At 36.5% G+C, this 20,154-nt stretch overlaps 1 protein-coding gene across 7 annotated transcripts in view; it reads left to right on the forward strand.

Moving 5' to 3' along the window:
* UTRN (utrophin) overlaps nt 1-20,154 on the forward strand; it is a 562,884-nt gene that overhangs the window by 253,782 nt on the left and 288,948 nt on the right. For all 7 annotated transcript variants that reach the window (XM_019029674.4, XM_063707928.1, XM_063707930.1 and 4 more), the window contains exons 46-49: nt 3,223-3,437; nt 5,550-5,667; nt 9,254-9,459; nt 11,725-11,879. In XM_019029674.4, the coding sequence (XP_018885219.3) occupies nt 3,223-3,437; nt 5,550-5,667; nt 9,254-9,459; nt 11,725-11,879 (694 nt within the window). The remainder of the gene's footprint in view (nt 1-3,222; nt 3,438-5,549; nt 5,668-9,253; nt 9,460-11,724; nt 11,880-20,154) is intronic.

Here is a 20,154-nt window from a genome sequence, read left to right on the forward strand (position 1 = left end):
ATCACATTTCTTACTGCTTTTCCCTTTGTTCATTCTGCTTCAAATACACTGGTCTTCTTGCTGTTTCAAACATGCCAAGAACATAATCATTTCTGGTCTTTGTGCTTGGTGTTCCTTCTTCTTGTCTTCCCCAAATGTTCTTCTCTCAGATATTTTCATGTTTCACATACTCACTTCCTTTAGTTCTCCTTCAGATATCCCTTTCTAGGATAGCCCTTTCTTGCCCACAATATCTCAGATACACCCTGTCTCTCTTTGTCTTCTTGTATTGATTTTACTTCGTAACACACATCCATTTTCCTGATAGAATGCAAGCTCTGGCAGGGCGCGGTGGCTCATGCCTGTAATCCCAGTGCTTTGGGAGGCCAAGGCGGGTGGATCACCTGAGGTCAGGAGTTCGAGACCAGCCTGGCCAACATGGTGAAACTCTGTTTCTACTAAAAATAAAAAATTAGCTGGGCGTGGTGGCAGGCGCCTGTAATCCCAGCTACTTGGGCAGCTGAGGCAGGAGAATCGCTTGAACCCAGGAGGTGGAGGTTGCAGTGACCCAAGACCGTACCATTGCACTCCAGCCCGAACTTTGTCTTGCACACTCTCATGCCTGCAGCGTCTAGAATAGCCCCTTACACATAATAGGTTCTTAATAGGTATTTGATGAATTAAAACAATGAATTTTTTTTATCTACAAAAAAAGTTAAAGTGAAAATGGGGCAGAAGGATGTGTGAGGTATTCTGTAGGGTGTATATCTAGTGACGGAATCACTGGGTTTAGCATATGGGTGCCTTCTGCTTCACTAGCTGCCATTAGGGTGCTGTCTAGATCACTTGGCCCAGTTTACACTGACACTGGCTGTGTGTAATGGGTTCTTATTGTTCTACAGCATTACCAGCACCTCAACACTTTGCTCTCAGGACCCCTTTACACGTGTAAAAATTATTGAGGACCCTCAAAGAGCTTTTGCTTTTGTGAGTGATATTTATCCATATTTACCTAACTAGAAAATTTTTCCATTAATTCATTTATTAAGTCGTTTAAAAATAACAATAATAAAGCCATTATATGTTAACAAAAATAGCATGTTTTTGTAACATTAGCATAAGATGCTGGGCACAGTGGATCATATCTATAATCCCAGCAGTTTGGGAGGCTGAGGCAGGAGGATCACTTGAGCCCAGGAGTTTGAGACCAGCCTGGGTAACATAGGGAGACCCCGTCTCTACAAAAAATTAAAAATAAAAAAAATTAGCCAGGCTTGGTGATGCAGGCCTGTAGTTCCAACTAATCAGGAGGCAGCGGTGGGAGGATCACTTGAACTCAGGAGGTTGAGGCTGCAATGAGCTGTGTTCGTGCCTCTGCTTCCCAGCCTGGGTGAGAGAGTGAGCACCTATCTCAAAGAAAAAACAAACAGTCAAACAAACAAACAACTCTGTTTTCTAAAACAAAATCCTGGAAAAGCTGCAGTTTTATATTTTTTGAAATCTCTTAAATGTCTAGTTTAATAGAACACAGCTGTATTCTTATTTCTGCTTCTGCATTTGGTCTCTTGTGATGTCACGTTATGTAGACTTAGATAAAACACACTGTACACGTGGGAGAGACTGAGCCTAAAAAGGCAAATAATGTGCTGATGATAATAGTGTAGGCATCTTAACCTAGAGCTTCTCAGATGTCACTTTTCTGATGGTGGTCCTGTGGATGTAGGGTATTTCGTTTTAATTTGTACTATCTCAGTTATAGAAGAGGTCGGACATTTATTTCACATTTTTATGTTTATTGCCTTTTTTATTTCCTCTTTTGTGGATTGTCTTTAGATGATTTTTTTAAGTTTTAGAAAAAGTATTTTGGCTATCAGTTCTTTGTCTGCAATGGGCATTGCAAATACCATCTCCTTTCATGTTTCAAAGGCTTTTAAAATCTTTACTTATGGTGCTCTGTGGAATTCTTAACCATTAATGGTTTATTAATAGCTTCCCTTTTTTTGTCTTTTGTTTGAGAGCTACTTCAGTCCTCTGAAGTAATAAAAATATTCCTTATTTTTAACTAACAATTTTGTTTTTCATATTTAGGTCCTTAATCCACTAAGAATTAATTTTTCTATGGTGTATGTGAGGTTAAAATCAGTCCCATCATTTCCCTGCTGCAGCCGTGGTGACTCACTTTATTGAACAGTAAATTCTTCTTCATTGATCTGTAATTCAGTCTCTGCCAAGGTCAGATTTCTCTGCCACCTACACATTGTGACTCTTCTCTTCTGTTGGTCTCTTTAAATGTCTCAGTCTATAATGTACTGAGTTAATAATTATTAGCTAAATAATATAACTTAATATCTGGGAGGGCATATTGCTCTATCAAAAAAAAATTTGACTGTTTTTTGTCCTTTTCTCTTCAATATTAATTTTATAACCAGAAATTTGAATTAATGATTTTGTTAAGTTACATTCAAGCCTGTTGGGATTTTTATTAGGATTGTGCTGAATTTACAGATTGGCTATACATTTTAGAAAATTATTTAAACCTCATCTAATATATCATACCTGAAGTAGGTTACAGATAGTTTTAATTACTAATTCAACTACTTATTGTATCAAAACCAATCAATTTGGCAAATAATATTAAATACATACTTTTTTTTGTATTTTCTGACTCAGTAATTCTACTTGGGAAATCTATGCTAAGATAGAGATCAGAAATGTGCAAAATACTCTACACAAAAAGATATTCTTTGTAAGTTTTTTAAAAAATTAAAATAAAATTTCAAGAGCAATCTAAATATCCAAGGGTTAAATAAAAGTGAATATGGGTATAGGTTATTACATAGGTATTCATAATTGTGTTTACTAAGAATAAAATATGCTCACATTATAAAGTTAAATGAAAAAAATAAAAAATTATGAATAAGTTGGCTTTATAATTAAAATCATCTTGCCAAAATAAAATAATACTTCCAGTTCTCCCACATTTGTACTTTTAATTTTTCTCAGTGTCAGTGCTGATTATGTTCTAGAATGTTGCAAAACTGTTTTGTTGGCTTGATAGCTACCAAAGACATATGGATATTACAGGTAATACCATAGCCATTTCAGTATGAAAAAATAACCTCTTAGAATTTTTTTTACTTAAACTAAATTTTATTTAAATACACATACACGTGTCACCATGACACCACCATAATTAAAACATCCTGTTGATTGATTTCTCTTTTGCTACATTTTTCATTTCAGCTCATCCTAGTGTCCAAAAGGTGGTGCTAGTATCATCTGCGTCAGATATTCCTGTTCAGTCTCATCGTACTTCGGAAATTTCAATTCCTGCTGATCTTGATAAAACTATAACAGAACTAGCCGACTGGCTGGTATTAATCGACCAGATGCTGAAGTCCAACATTGTCACTGTTGGGGATGTAGAAGAGATCAATAAGACCGTTTCCCGAATGAAAGTAGGTGCATAGTGTAAAAGCTTGTCATGGAAACACCACAACCCAGAGGTAGACCAGATCTGTTTGAATCCCTTTTGTTTATCCTAAACTATGAGAGAATGAGGTTTAAAAAATTCTGTATCTGTCAAACAACCACCCAGGGCTAACTACAAAGCATAGAGCTTTTCTTGCATTTATACTGTTGTGATATGATCAGGTTTACTGACTTAAACTAAAGACCCAGTGCATTTTTAAAATCTAAAACTGATATTGTAAAGCTAGGCACATTAGTATAAATATAAGCTGGAGTTAACGTTTCATGCCTGTTGTGTGATGTAGGATAATCTCCTAAAGTGCCTTTGCAACTTATATTTCATAATGAGATTAATTTCTGATTTTAAAAGTGAATATCTCCTATAACTTTATTACTATACATGTACCATCTAATATTCATTTGGAAAAATTCTTTTTCCCTATTTAGTGTGTGCTAAGTTCTGGGCTGTGGGTGGTACAAGGATACTGACAAGAATATACTAGGTAGAAATTGGGAATCTACAATGAAATAATAATAACAGCTCTTGCTAACTTTTATTAAGTGCTTCATGTGTGCTGGTCATTTTTCTAAGTATTGTACACATGTTATCTCATTCAGTTCTTTAATAGTCTTGTGAGATAGGTACTGTTTTTATCCCCACATTACAAATAAGTCCACACCGAGGCAGAGGCACTGAGTGCATATGAGTTGACAAATTACTGTAGCAAGGCAAGAGTCTAATAAAAGCCTCAGGAGAAGTACAGGCAACCTGTTGGGGGAGCCAGGATGAGGAAGGGGATCACTTCTCCAGTGATGGAAAGCAAACTGTGTGGGATTTTGGCATCTGGGATAAAGTGGTGACATTCCCGGTATAGGGAACAGAGGGAATAAAGTCATGTGGTACAGGAGGCACAAAGGACAGTAGGGCCAACATTTGTGCAATTAAGAAATACAGTGTGAAGCAAGGCAGGAAAAGCAGCTCAAGTTCCCTTTGTGAAGGAGCCTGCAGGCTGTGCAAAGCCCTTTGGATTTTTAGTCTGTAAGCAATTGGTAGGCATCTTTCTTCCCATTTCTTTTTCTTTTTAAAATTGTGTCTATGAACTCATGATAACCATGCTCTGCTTTAGTAGAAGACTAGGATGGATTGGAGGCAAGAAATGCATAAATCAAGGCAAAGAGCCCTTTCTGAAATGACTAAGATGATGCTGTTGCAATTAGCAGAAATAAGGAATAGAAGAAATTGAGTGTGAATGAGGGTTTGAGTGATTTAGTTTCAGACGTGTTGTGGTGGGGAGTCCTTATGCCATTTAGAAGGAAGTGATCAGTATTCATTACCATGTGCCCTGGGGTTTAGGATTGAAAGTTGTGAGCAATCCATTTAGAAGTAATATTTGACACTAAAGGAGTAGGTGAAATCTACAAAACGGGTGAATTTGTAAAGAGGAAGGACTGGGAAAAAGTCATTTGCCACTATTTGTATTTTTTGTAAATTGTTTTCTAGTCTCTATGACTGTCATTAGTTCTGTACTGAAAACACATGATTTTCCTGATGTTGTTACCATTTCTCCCATATTTATTAGCACTGAGAGACAAACCATCTACAGCAGCAGTTTTTCATGTCTAAGAGGATTTAATTTATAGTTATTCCTCTTAGCACTTTTCTGTGTCACCCCCAACCCTATGACATTAGTTTGTGTTCGTACCTGACACAGAACAGATATGCAAGGCATCATCAGCAGCAATAACTGCTAATGTTTTCAGGGCATTTTTCAGCTTTTGAAGGGATTTTCTTTATTTAATGTCCTCAGACTGGATGTAATTGAGCTGTCAGTATTTTATTATTTCTTTTTTGTGAAAACAAAAACACAGAGAGGTAAAGCTCCTTGCCTGGTGACTCAGGTGCTAAATGGAAGAACTGAGATTTGAATGCAGGATGCTTGACTTTAAATCATGCACTCATTTTCTGCCGCGTTGCTGTTGCCTCACTATGCCATAGAGGAGGAAAACAACGACAACTTTGATGTCAGCACAACTGTTTTGCTTATTATTCTTCTCATATGGCTTATTAACCTATCCGAATAATCATTTCTACTTAACAGATTACAAAGGCTGACTTAGAACAGCGCCATCCTCAGCTGGATTATGTTTTTACATTGGCACAGAATTTGAAAAATAAAGCTTCCAGTTCAGATGTGAGAACAGCAATTACAGAAAAATGTAAGTTTTTTTTAAAAAGTTATGTACCATCATCCACTTTCCCTGCAAATGGTGACACACACACACAAACACATTTTCAAAGATTATTCAACTAGAAAGTAATAGTGTTTAATATTTGTTACTCTTTATTTATACAGAAATATAGCTTTCCCTTGTTTTTATGTTTTGTGAACATAGTTACAATAACCTTATGAAGTCCTTAATTATTAACATCACGACTCTCAAGTAATTACTTACACATTGGGTTTTCTTCCCTTAACTTAGGCTTTCTTTTAGAGGAATAAAAAAAGGTTAAAGGAACTCACAAGAATGCAAATCCTTTCTCTCATTATACTTTATTCTCTAAAATCAGGTCTTACTGTGTCTTTTAACTCAACCCAAAATTCAGTCCACAAATATTTATTGAGCAACTACTATGTGCTTATGTGACTGGCATTAATTTGGGGATACTTTAGTTATAAATGAGAGAAAACAACAACAAAAAATAAACATACAAAACAATAGCAAACAAAGATCCTTGCTTGGGGTTTGCATTCTAGCTCAGAATCATCTAGCTTCTACAAACCCTTCTTAGTGGGAATGTACTACCAATAGCAAACGAAGTCTAAATTCTCAAGAGTGACACCTAGGGATTGTCATAATCTGCTACCACTACCCCTTTTCTCACTTCAGCCCTCAGCCCGGCCTGTAATTATGCTGTTATTCCTTAAAATATCCTGACATTTCCTAGTCTTCTTACCTTTATTTGCATTATTTTATTTCTCTTGGCCTTTTCTTCTCAGGTGAAATTCTACGCAGCAGCTAAAATGTCATCCCCTTTGTGACGTCTTTCCCTCCTCTTCTGGTCCCTGGTGAATGTTAATTTCTATTTTTAGTTCCTTCGATGGCCTTTCCCCCCATTGCTTTATTATAGATCTTACAACTACTTTAATTGTCTCTCCCTTCCATAGATTGTGAATATCCGTCTTTCTGCCCTTGGGCCTTTAACAGTGCCAATACAAATTAACTACCTAATAAATATTTGTGGCAAAATATAAACTGGAAGGATAAATCCTAATATTTGTCAAGGGAAGAAAGTCAGCTACTCTCCCTGTGAAAAGTATGTTTTGATTTCAAAATAGTCTTGGTAGCAACAAGGTTATTATAGGAGATACATTAGAAAAGAACTTTTAATGTCTAACAGTGTTGGCTTATTTTTACTAAATACATCATTTTCCTTCTTTTCTCTTTTTATGAATGGATGGATTGTGCCTATTATGGAACTTTGGAGTGAGCTGGTTTCCCTCACATCACAGGGGAGCTCCTCTGCTCTAGTGATACCAAACTATTGACAAGCCATTTCCAGTTTGCTTTTTCTATCATCTTGATGTTTTTTTTTAATTATTATTTTTTCCATCACCTCTCTTTTTGTCCAAAACTTCTTTCAGGTGTTTGTTTTTTTGTTTTACAAGACTTCTCCTAAATATCTTCCCTTTCCCATTGAATGTACACACTCTATTTTCTCTCTCTATATAAATATTTCTGTGTGTGTAGAGGTTCTATAACCTTCATCACTCCTCATTATATGAAAAACCCTTCCCAGGGGGAATGTACTGCTACCAATAGTAACCTCGTTTTAGGGCTTAACTCACAATGAATGGGATAATTTGCCTATTTCTTATGATAAACCTGTGATATTTACTCTCGCTTGATGTCTTTGGTTTCATTTGTTTAATGTTAAAGGATTCTATTAGTAACAGAATTGGTCATAAGTACTTTATGTAACTTTTTAACTGACAAGAGAACATTATGATAGATTTGGCCTCTCTTCCTTAAGTTTAAAACTTAAGCAATTTATTTAAACAGCTAAGACAGAATGAAACAGATTGTCTCATTGAGGAAGTTTTGAAGAATGATGACATGTAAGTATAACTTAAGGCCTGAACAGCCTTGTTGATAGCTTTTTTTTTTTTTTGAGATGGCGTTTCACTCTTGTTGCCCAGGCTGGATGCAATGGTGCAATCTTGACTCACTGCAACCTCTGCCTCCTGGGATCAAGCGATTCTCCTGCCTCAGCCTCCCAAGTAGCTGGGATTACAGGCACCTGCCACCATGCCCAGCTAATTTTTGTATTTTTAGTAGAGACAGGGTTTCACCATGTTGGCCAGGCTGGTCTTGAACTTTTGGCTTCAGGTGATCCACCTGCCTCGGCCTCCCAAAGTGCTGGGATTACAGGTGTGAGCCACCGCACCCAGCCAGTTGATAGCTTTTATGTTTCACTATAACCATATATTATCCCAAGAACTTTGCCAAAGTGTTCCATGATAACTCAGCTGGAATGTTATCTTGTAGTTACGTTCCTCATGGGCCTGGTACTTAACTATAGCCTTTCTTTTTGTCTGATATCCAAAGCATCTTTCAGCAGTGTGGTTTTAACATTCTACCTACTTATTATCAGCAGGTTCTTGTGGATATTCTAAGTTATTGTCTATTAGTACCTCAGTTCAAGATTATGAACTAACTCTGAAGTGATTAATAAAAAATTTAAGTTTCCAGCCGGGTGCGGTGGCTCTTGCCTGTAATCCCAAAACTTTGGGAGGCCGAGGCAGACAGATCACGAGGTCAGGAGTTCGAGACCTGGCCAACATGGTGAAACCCTCTCTCTACTAAAAATACAAAAGTAGCCGGGTGTGGTGGCACACACCTATAGTCCCAGCTACATGGGAGGCTGAGGCAGGAGAATCACTTGTACCTGGGGGCGGAGGTTGCAGCGAGCTGAAAGCCGGGATCGTGCCACTGCACTCCAGCCTGGGCGACAGAGCAAGACTCTGTCTCTCAAAAAAAAAAAAAAAAAGTTTCCTTAGATCTGTCTGTCCTTGAAACCTTGTTAAAAATAGAGAAAGGAGAAGAGAGAAAGCTTGAGGAGAAATAGAAAGAGAGAGAAGGTGATAATGAGTGAAAGGAATGAACAATAATGAAAGAGGAAGGACAAGAGCCAGTATGGAATTTTTATGATGAAGAGCTTCTGGGTGCACAGTACATGAGTCTCTTTTACTTTTAGTGTTTCTCTTGAACTTGAATATATAAAATTCCTTTTAGAGAGTTTTCCTGCTACAGTAAAACAAATGCAAAAAAAAATTCTTACACAGTTCATTTTCTTCTAAAATCAAGACTGCCTTAGAAAATTCTCCTTTGAGGGTAACAAGTGACTATCTCTCTGTCTTAAAGTTCTGTCATGAAGTACTGTTAAACCCTACCTTCATCAAACCAGGTCTATAAATACAACTGTAAATACAAAATTAAATAGAACAGTATTTTCTTTATAATTGTTTGGCAGTATCAGTTTATAATAGTAGATATTTTCTTGGGAGTTGTTTTAGGGCACCGAAAATAGAGTTCAAGATTTTTTTTTCTCAAACACCGTTTCAGAAATATATCAATTGTATAGGATGGCAGATGTATATTAAAATTCCTTCAAAATGTGTTTATCAGCTCACCTTCTTCTGTTTATAGACTTATTTGTGATACATTTGATATATGGTATTTTTTCTTTCTCCTGAGGGTTACATGTTGGGATTTTTTTTTTCTTTTATGATGCTACCCTCAGTGGAAAGGGTCAAGAACCAGTGGGATGGCACCCAGCATGGCGTTGAGCTAAGACAGCAGCAGCTTGAGGACATGATTATTGACAGTCTTCAGTGGGATGACCATAGGGAGGAGACTGAAGAACTGATGAGAAAATATGAGGCTCGACTCTATATTCTTCAGCAAGCCCGACGGGATCCACTCACCAAACAAATTTCTGATAACCAAGTAAGACTCATCAGATATTTTTTGGCAGTATTGTTTTGTTGGATATACTTTTTTTCTATTGTTCACTGTAATTCTTAACAATAGGACCCTGTCATGTTGTTTTCCTAAGTTCTTAGAGTGTATAATGAAATTTATATGAAGAATTTGATCTGGAAGATGTTTTTCGAAAAATTTCTGCAGGCATAACAAGTAAGAATGTGCATGTCTCTGAGATTTATAGCTCACTGACTTTTTGCAAGTGAAACACACCCTCAAATCAGCATCTAGAAAGAGAACACTTTCAAGATTCCAGGAACCCTCTTTTGCTCCCTTCTGTACTGTATTAGTCTGTTCTCACATTGCTATAAATAACTACCTGAGACTGAGTAATTTATGAAGAAAGGAGATTTAATTGACTCACAGTTCATTTGAGGGCTACTGTAGTGAAGCATGACTGGGAGGTACCAGGAAACTTAAAATCACGGTGGAAGGCAAAGGGGAAGCAGGCACCTTCTTTACAAGGCAGCAAGACAGAGAGAGATAGAAGGGAGAAGTGCCACACATTTTATTTATTTATTGGAGACATTGTCTCACTCTGCCGCCCAGGCTGGAATGCAGTGGCACTATCTCAGCTCATTGCAACAGCCACCTCTTGGGTTCAAGCGATTCTTGCCTCAGCCTTCCAAGTAGGTGGGATGACAGGCGTGCACCACCATGCCCAGCTAATTTTTGTATTTTTTGTAGAGACACGGTTCCACCATGTTGCCCGGGCTTATCTGCAATTCCTGAGCTCAAGTAATCTGCTCACTTTGGCCTCCCAAGTGTCACACACTGTTAAACCATCCGATCTTGTGAGAACTCACTCACTATCACAAGAACAGCACAGGGGAAATTCATCCCCATGATCCAGTCACCTCCCACCAGGCTCCTCCTTCGATTGGACATGAGATTTGGGTGGGGACACAAATCCAAACCATATTACTTACTTACCCCGAAGGTTATTTTTATTAATAAGTTTTTCCAAGACTTTCATTTGAGGGCTACTGTAGTGAACAAATCAGATAAGTAAGTTTAGTTTCCTTTAATGTCTTTTTAACCAAAGTGTTTTATCAATTTCATAATAGCAGACATCTTTTTTGTCATCAGTTCGGTTATAGAGTTGATAATATTGAACAACTATGGTATTTTTAAAAGTGCTTTTAAGATTCTCTGTATAAAATTATAAAATATTCTTGAATTGGAGGTTTTGGTTGTGAGGTTATAGTTTGGTATAACATTTATTTGCCCTTCAGCTAGCCTAACATAGAAGTGTATATTTGTGAAGAATTTAAGAGAGTATATGTAGAAAACAATCGAAAATGTGGAAGTATGTTTTTATTCTCCACAAATGCAGACTTGACTTGGTTACAGTTTTAAAAGCAAGTGTCCAGTTATATGCATTTCTGGATCATTCTGTGTGTTTTGATACTGCTGACTGTTTCCACCAAATGACTCCCAAGTAATAGTGAAGCCCCTGGCCCCTTAACTAGAGGAATACAATTAAAAGTGATGTCAGTGTTTCAGTTATCATATTAGAACATTATTTTTTAATCAGCAGTGTGATTCTTTTCTTCTGAAACCTTAGGCTGATTTAAAATCTTCCCAATTGCTACAAAAAGCATTATATTAAAGGTTTCAGTTGTCATTTAGATTTCATGGTGAGTACCTTGATCCAGAGACTCTCAGAGGCTGAAAAACTATGTCAAAGAACCACTGCCAGTGGACAAATTCAGCATCAGTTTGGCTATTCAAGCAAACTCTCAGTAAACCTTGCTTGGCAGCTTGGTCCATGCAAGCGGTTATCTTTGTAAACACACCTTGTGATCCAGGGGCAAGAGATGGAAGACGTCCATGTTGTTGATCCTTCACGTTTCTCCAGGCATGTATGCAGGAACTGTCTCTGTATTCAGTCCTTTATGATGCATGTCCGTGTAAGGATCAGACGTACAGCAGAAGGAATGAAAAAGACAAATGGTTTGAGGAAGGAAAATATCTCAAAAAGAAAATGATAATAATCTTGTAATATTGTCATCTATGTACCTGATCACTTTCTTGGACATGTTTCTTTTCACTTCTACTAATTTTGGTTTAAGCTTACATATAACAAAAGGGTTTGCCCCCAGTCTGTTTTCATCCTGTGATATCTGTATCTAAAGCATGTCAAAATCTGCTGGGAGTACTATTGTTTTGATTATACTAATTACTGAGTGACCAAGTCTAACAAACAGACCTGCACTTGCACCTCAGATACTGCTTCAAGAACTGGGTCCTGGAGATGGTATCGTCATGGCGTTCGATAACGTCCTGCAGAAACTCCTGGAGGAATATGGGAGTGATGACACAAGGAATGTGAAAGAAACCACAGAGTACTTAAAAACATCATGGATCAATCTCAAACAAAGGTAAGTCTAAGGCCCTGGCAGGTAAATGTATATTGTCAAGTTGAGAATTTGATGGCTTTGGCTTTCTCGTGGAAACCTGCCAAACGTGGCTACTACATTTTATTATTATGTATTTTATTTTTATACTGTGATGTTCTGAGTTAGTATTATCATACCTAGTACAGAATGTATGCTTATACAATATGTTTTTGAATTTTTACAATGGAGTTTTTTATTTTATTTTTTTAAATCAGCCTAAACCTTGCCAATGATTACGTGTTCTGATTGTCTTATGCTCTCAGTATTATCTAGAATACACTTTGTAGTCTTCTGATGGTAAGGAGTGCAGGTGTTTACAGATGCATCGGGGTAATGGTATCCCTAAAGGTAATTGGAATAGCATGCTATTTGGGTGGGGCATCCTAAGTTGAGGACCAGACACACATGGATCCAACACTAGATCCCTGAAATAATCTATGTGCATTTAGGATTTTAGTTAATTTACTATCTTTTTTCCCATTACTTTTTCTAGTCAGAGTATTTGGAACAGCCCAAAATAGAATATGTGTTTACAAGAGAATTTTCTGTCACTTGAATCACTTGAACACCTAGAATTTGAGAAACTATAAACAATGATTAGCATCTCTTTAAGACTGCATATTTATATTCATCATTAGTAAAAAAAGATGTTTACATCATGCTTATAGTACTGGGAATGCCTGTGTCTAGGTGGAATTACGCACATCTTTATTAAAATGCAACTGTCTTAAAACCAATTTGGTATCAAAACACATCTATTTTGATGTGAATAAAATGGGTATTAGAGCACTTTATATTCCTGATATATTCCTGCTAATAAAGTATGGCTAAGCATTTAATAACATTTTGACATGGATATGTTTTATACATTTCCAGAGTGTTATTTTTAGTTACAATCTATGAAGCTCTGAAAACTCAAAGAAGAGGGTTATGATGGCAGAATGTGAGGTTGAATGTGTTGTTAGATATACCTTGGATACTGGAGAAAATAAGACTAGGTTAGCAAAGACAAAACTTCACAAGTGGTTAAAGCAGAGTGGCTATAATATTGGTCTTTCTAACATTTTACTACAACTTTTCTCTTTTATTATAATAGGTTATTTGGATTTAGTAAGGATATCATAACTCAGGCAGGGAAGAAGGTGAATTAAAAACAGCTTTAACCCTAAGAGATAGCATTAGGAGATATACCTAATGTTAAATGATGAGTCAATGGGTGCAGCACACCGACATGGCACATGTATACATATGTAACAAACCTGCACGTTGTGCACATGTACCCTAAAACTTAAAGTATAATAATAATAATTTAAAAAAAGAAAAGACAGACAAAGCAGGTCAGAGAATTTCTTTATGGCCATCTCCAAGACAGAAAGGTAGGGGAAGACTCCTGCCTTCAGGAGAGAAAGAAGGAGGTGAAAGGGCAGGAGAAGGTCACAGAGAGAGATTGTTTTCTGAGGCCTGCTTCTGAGCCCTGAGGCACCCCAATATTAGAACAAAAGGCTATAACAAGCGTTATGGGAGTTATGATGCAGGAACTGTGGATGAAAACATATACATATTATAGTAAGTACGATGAATAAAAATTATTTGCATAATATAGCTGACATAAAAAAAAGAGATATAGTCCTTAAATATACTTTATCTTTGTGTTTCCAAAAATTCCGTGTATAAGAGTTAGGACTTTGTTTTCCTTGTAAACTTAACAAAAAATTTATCCCTTAGGAATGTGTGGCCTGCTTTATTTAGCACCTCCAATTCTTAGTATTTTTTGTTTTTTGCTTTTACTTTGTAAATATTTTAAGACAGCCTACAGCAGTAGTTGGATTAGATGGAAGAGGCAATTAAAAATGAATTATATTGCAAGGTGATTTTTCATTTATCATAGCTAAGACAATTACAATGTTCCAGTTTCTTTGTAGTTACGAGTGGTTGTCCTTATTGTGTTTTCTCTCTGCATTTTCTGGGGGGTGGAAATAAGTAATTATATTAATATTTAGACATGATTTAGATATATTGTTATCTATAAAACAGGGAAAACAGAGCAAAACTGGCTCATAGGATCCATTCGTGAATGATAACTAGGGCTTCTATATGTAAAGAGAGTTTTCTCTTTTAAACCCAGTGAACTTTACAATTTTTAACTATCTTAAATGGACATCTTTGTAGCATATATAAATCTTTCTTTGCCTTCTTAAAGCTTGTGAATGTATATTTAACTTTTTTCTGAATTCTTGGTATTATTGTTGCAAAGATAGAATTAAGGAACTTTAATGGATACGAGTGACCTTAGAGTTCTTCTGAACCAGTGTTTCTCAACCTTTCTTTACATTATTGCTTCCCTAAGGAGCCTGTGTAGACTCATCTTCCCATGAAATTTTAATACCATGATATACTGTGTACTGTATGGTTGTGCTTTATACATAAAAAGAATACATTTTTTCACCCTCCCCCTGAAAAGAAATAACCATTTATTACCTCTGTTGAGAATACATAGTCTAATCTAATATTCTCAGGCTCAGAGAAGTTAAGTGACATGTTCAAAGTCATGCAACACAGTCAGGATGATATTTTTCTATACTAGATGGTAATGCTCTTCATGCTGTGAGTTCTGAAGAATTGGCAGTAAATTTATTCAGGCTGCTATGCTTTGTGAGATTTGGGGCTTTGTTTTGTGCATATAAATTTTGAGTATCGTCTCATTGTCAGGCACTGTACTGACCTCTTCACACACATCATTTCATTTAATCTTCACAACAACCGCAGGAGAGAGGTAGCATTTTCATCAGTCCTATGTTAATGAATAAACTGAAGTACAGAGAAGTTAAGGAATTACTCAAGACTACACAGCTTATAATGGCAGAGTTGGGACTGGAATTCAAGCTTGACTGGCAAGTCAGGCTCTTATTGTCTCTAAAAACAGTTTCATTTTTCTTCTTTGAATCAGACTGTCAGCCGTTGCTGACATTCTTGGTGACTGCTTTGTGTACCCGCCTCTCAGTTCTGTCTGTAATTCCGCTTACTGATTCTTATCTGTGTTGAGTTTAGAAGCCATATCAGATGAAAGATACGGGGCCTTTTTTATGCATAATGTAATGCACTCCAGTACGTGGCCATCACACCCTGTCTAATGGCTGCTGAGAGGCCTTTTTACCATGGCTGCCCTCTTATCTTCCAGCCTGTTCTGTATATACGTCATTGTCAGCCAAATTCTGGAGGGGTGAAGGGTTGTTATACTTGCACATGGAATACTGTGCAGCATAATGTGTGAAGTTCAATATCAGCTTTCAAAGGAAATGTTTTGTATGAATTGCAGTTAGCCTAAATAATTTGGCTATTCACAATTATAAGTCCACAATCCCTTATCTACAATGCCAAAATCTAAAAACAGCTTTGATAACAGAAATCTTTGAATTGCCATGCAGCTCTTTATTAAAGTCTTTATTTATTCTGGTTAGTGTGAATAGCCTTGTTCCTTGCTGCAGAAATATTAATGTGTTTGATTGCTTCCCCAGACCCTGTTCAGGGGTAGTAATTAATATAGTTACTTTCATAATATTAGTTTTATAATGTTCAAAAATAATCTTACTTCTGAAACACAACTGAATCCTGATTTTTTGGATTCTTTGAACAGTAGGCCTGTCTCTAATGTTTCTAACTAATCTATATATCCTGACCACTACTTTTTTTACTTATAACTTTTTTTCCTTCCATCTCTTAATGCTAATTAACAAATTTTCTAGTGCTAGTTGAGATAGTGATTGTTGAAATGTGTTTATAGCACACAGTCAGTGTGGATGCCTGATTTGGGTCTAAAATGCTATTTTAGCTGTATATATTTTGGCACTCCAGGGCAAAAATAACATTATATATATATATATATATATATATATATATATATATATATATATACACACACACACACACACACGTATACACACATGTATAACACACATGTATGTATACATACACATATATGTGTGTGTTTATATATACACACGTATACACACACATATAACTGTGTGTATAGACATGTTTGCACATGCATGTATATACAGGTATGTATATATATGCACACTCATGTATATACACACATAGTTATCTACACTGAAGTATTATAAAGGAAATGAGACAGTATAACTGTGTACTGTAAATAGTTTCTTAGAAATCACTAATTACTCTGTGTTTTTCTCCTTGTCCTTATCGCATTTTACCTTGCCTATGTTAAGGTATTTCTAGGTTTGTACAGGCAGAACAGAAAGCACTGAGTGTAAGGTATATGGGTCAATCCTTGGTTAAAAACCCATCTTAGGCACTTGCCTTCTGTGCTAACCTATAGGAAGTTATTTCAACTCACCGAGTCGCCATTTCCTTGATTCTAAAGTGGAGAACATGTCTAATATGTAGGGTTATTGTGATATCAAAAGTTATGTGTAAAAGTTCTTGGTAGGTAGTATATGCTTAAGAAAAAGTTGCCCAAACTGTCATCATATGCTCTTTCATATAATGTCTTTCTGATAAATCCACTGCCTTTAGTCAAATGCACAGTACTTTCTGGGGTTAAATTAGCAGAAGGTTGAGTCATTATCCGTTGTTTGTCCATAGTCATTTTGAACTCTTTCTACTTTAATTAATGATAAAATACTTCATTGTCTGCTTTTCTGAGTGCAGTATAGATATTCTAAAACTTTATTAACAGATGAAATTTCTTAGAAAATGCAGTTTCCTTGGTTTGCAGAATTATCGCAGTTGCTGAATTTACCTTGCAATTAAGCATTTTGTGCCAAAGCAAAAGTCCAACCATCCTGGGAAGAAAAGATACTGAATTTAAAAAGACATAATTATTTATTTAAAAAATATTTTATTTTATTTTATGTTCCAGGATACATGTGCAGGACATGCAGGTTTATGACATAGGTAAATGTGGTGGTTTGCTGCATCTATCAACCCATTACCTAGGTAGTAAGTCCAGCATTCATTAGCTATATATCCTGATGCTCTCCCTTCTCCTGCCCCCTTCCTACAGGCCCCAGTGTGTTGTTCCCCTCCCTGGGTCCATGTGTTCTCATTGTTGAGCTCACATTTATAAGTGAGAACATGCGGTGTTTGGTTTTCTGTTCCTGCATTAGTTTGCGGAGGATAATGGCTTCCAGTTCCATCCATGTCCCAGCAAAGGACATGATCTCATTCCTTTTTATGGCTGCATAATATTCCTCGGTATATAGGTACCACATTTTCTTTATCCAGTCCATCATTGATAGGTATTTGGGTTGATTCCATGTCTTAGCTCTTGTGAACAGTGCTGCAATGAACATACACATACATGTATCTTTATAATAGAATGATTTATATTCCTGTGGGTATATACCCAGAAATGGGATTGGTGGGTAGAATGGTAGTTCCGTTGTTAGGTCTTTGAGGAATGCCACACTGTCTTCCACAATGGTTGAATTAATTTACATTCTCACCAACAGCATTAAAGCCTTCCTATTTCTCCACAGCCTCACCAGCATCTGTTGTTTCTTGACTGTTTAATAATTGCCATTCTGACTAGCATGAGATGGTATCCCATTGTGGTTTTGATCTGCATTTCTCTAATGCTCAGTGGTGTTGAGCTTTTTTTCATATGTTTGGTCACATAAATGTCCTCTTTTGAGAAGTGTCTGTTCATAAGACACAATTATTTAATGTGGGAGGCACAAATACAGATATATTCAGTAAGATAACTTTATTTTCTTCTTTTGAAATGGTATTATCTTTCTCATTAATATTTATTAATTAATAATGGCCAGCTAGACATGTGGAATGTATATAGTTTTCAAAAGGTTATTTAAATATTGTGTATAGTAAAGACTGATTTTGTAACTATTCTGAAAACAGGTTAAGTTTCAAAAATTTAATTTTGATTGATTTTCCAATTAATTTTGTTGTATATTTGGAAGCTTCTGTTATATCTGTTATTACTTTTTCAGTAATGATGTTTATTGTCCCTATAGATTAATAAAAATGAAGCTTTGTTCAGCATTTATTCTTTGTCCAATTTGGTCAATTCCTTTTAACAGTGATCAGTAGAAGATACTCATATTGGGATTGTTTCATAAGGCCTGATATCAGCCAGGCTCAACCTTCAAGCTCTTAAAAACGAATGCTGTAGCCGCTGTCATTCCTGAATGAATGGGCTTAGGTGAAAAGTACAGGTAGTCTTATCCTCCTAGCATGCCCACCAATATGAGGTTCAGAGATTTGGGTCAGTCAACTTGATTTATCCTCTCGGAAGCTTACTTCTTTCCCTGAAAAATCACCTTTATTTTTCAACTTGTTTTGTTTATTTTCTTTGCTAGCATTTGATTTTTAGTTTTCCCTTCCAAGCTGGGAATAAAGCTGGCCAAAAAGAGAAGGGTAAAAATTATAGTCTTCTATATTTTCCTCTTCTGTTAAGTTGTTTTAATATTTCAAGTATCATTTTATTACTTTTTTTAAAAAACAATTGCCAACAATGTCTTTGTGATAAATGCCTATGAATGTTAATGTTTTCATTTTGTAAATATCAAACTCAAGAATGCGGATATTTTCTCAGCACATTTAGCTCCATGTCAAACAAACTGAAGAGCCAATGCCCACAGAAACAATGCCCACAGTCTTTGTTTTTGTTTTCATTTGTTTCTTTTTCCATTAATTGATTAATCAACTAGTTAAACAAGTATTTATTTAGCTTCCTATTTGCCAAGCTCTGTGACCAGCCCTAAAGATTCAACCATAAATACACCTCATTCCTGCTCCCAGGAAGCTGACATTGCATAGGGGGAGCCTGCAATGTACGTAAGTGGTAAATAGGAAAATAATACATAATTATAGGAGGTTGTTTTGGAGGTAAGAGAAATTAAAGAGGTGCTATGTAAGAGAGGGACTTAACTGAGGCAAATTTAGAAAGCATAACTTGGTGGCATTTGAGCTGGTTCTGAAGGTTAAGAAGGAACCATCTGAAGAAAATTACAGAGTGAACAGCAAATATAAAAGTCATGAGGCAGGAAAGAGCACAGCATGTGGTTGCAATATAATGAATATGATGGTAAGAGCTTGAGATGTGGTAGGAGAGGAAGGCAGAGGCCAGATCATGCTGAGCTTTGTAAGACATGGGGTATTAGTCCGTTTTCATACTGCCATAAAGAACTGCCTGAGACTGGGTAATTTATAAAGGAAAGAGTTTTAATTGACTTACAGTTCAGCATGGCTTGGGAGACCTCAGGAAACTTACAATCATGGCGGAAGGTGAAGGGGAAGCAAGGCACCTTCTTCACAAGGTGGCAGGAAGAGAATTGCTGAGTGAAGGGGGAAGAGCTCCTTATAAAACTATCAGATCTTGTGAAAACTCACTCGTTATCACGAGAACAACATGGGGGAAACCATCCCCATTATCCAATTATGTCCACCTGGTCTCTCCCTTGACACATGGGGATATAGGGGTTATAATTCAAGGTGAGATTTGGGTGTGGATACAAAACCTAATCATATCACATGGGAAGGAGTTTGGATATTAAAAGTACAATAGAAAGCTGTTGGAATTGTTAAGGAAGGGAGTGACACTGTCTAATGTGTATATATATTAAAATTTAATCTTTCTGGATCTTATGTGGATAATAGGTTGCTAGTAGGTATAGTAGAATAATTGCAAAGACCAGAAAGGAAGTGATGGCTGTGGTCCAACTGGGACATGGTGGTCCCCGTGGCTACTGTATGCCAGCAATGATGGAAATAAGATGTTAGATTTGCGGTATGCCTTGGAAGTAGAAAAGACATTTTGGTGGATTAGATATATGCCTTAAGGGCTTGGAAACAATCCAAGATGGTATTTTGTAAAAGGATGAGTGTTGGTACCATTCACCGAATTGGGAAAGGATGTGGGAGTTTTGGAAGAACAAAAATTGCAAGTTGGGTTTTGTTAAGTTTGAGATGCCTGTTAGATATCTAAGGATATAGGTTAAATAGGCAATTATGTATATTAATCTGGAACTCAGATGTTCTGGACCTCAGATATGAATTGAGAGTTCTCAGCATTCACATTGGAGGTTGAACATGTGGGACTGGATGAGATCACCAGGGAGGGAGTGAAGATGAAGAAGAGAGGGGTATGCTTAACTGAGTCCATAAGGCCTAGGGTTTGGTGATTGAACAAAAAAGGAGGAAGGAGCAAAAAGGACTCAGAAAAAATTTCCAATGAAGTGGAAAAACGCAGATTTGTCATGTTCAGAAATAGAGG

This window comes from Gorilla gorilla, chromosome 5 (genome assembly GCF_029281585.2).
Source record: "Gorilla gorilla gorilla isolate KB3781 chromosome 5, NHGRI_mGorGor1-v2.1_pri, whole genome shotgun sequence".
In the NCBI taxonomy this organism is placed as follows: Eukaryota; Metazoa; Chordata; class Mammalia; order Primates; family Hominidae; genus Gorilla; species Gorilla gorilla.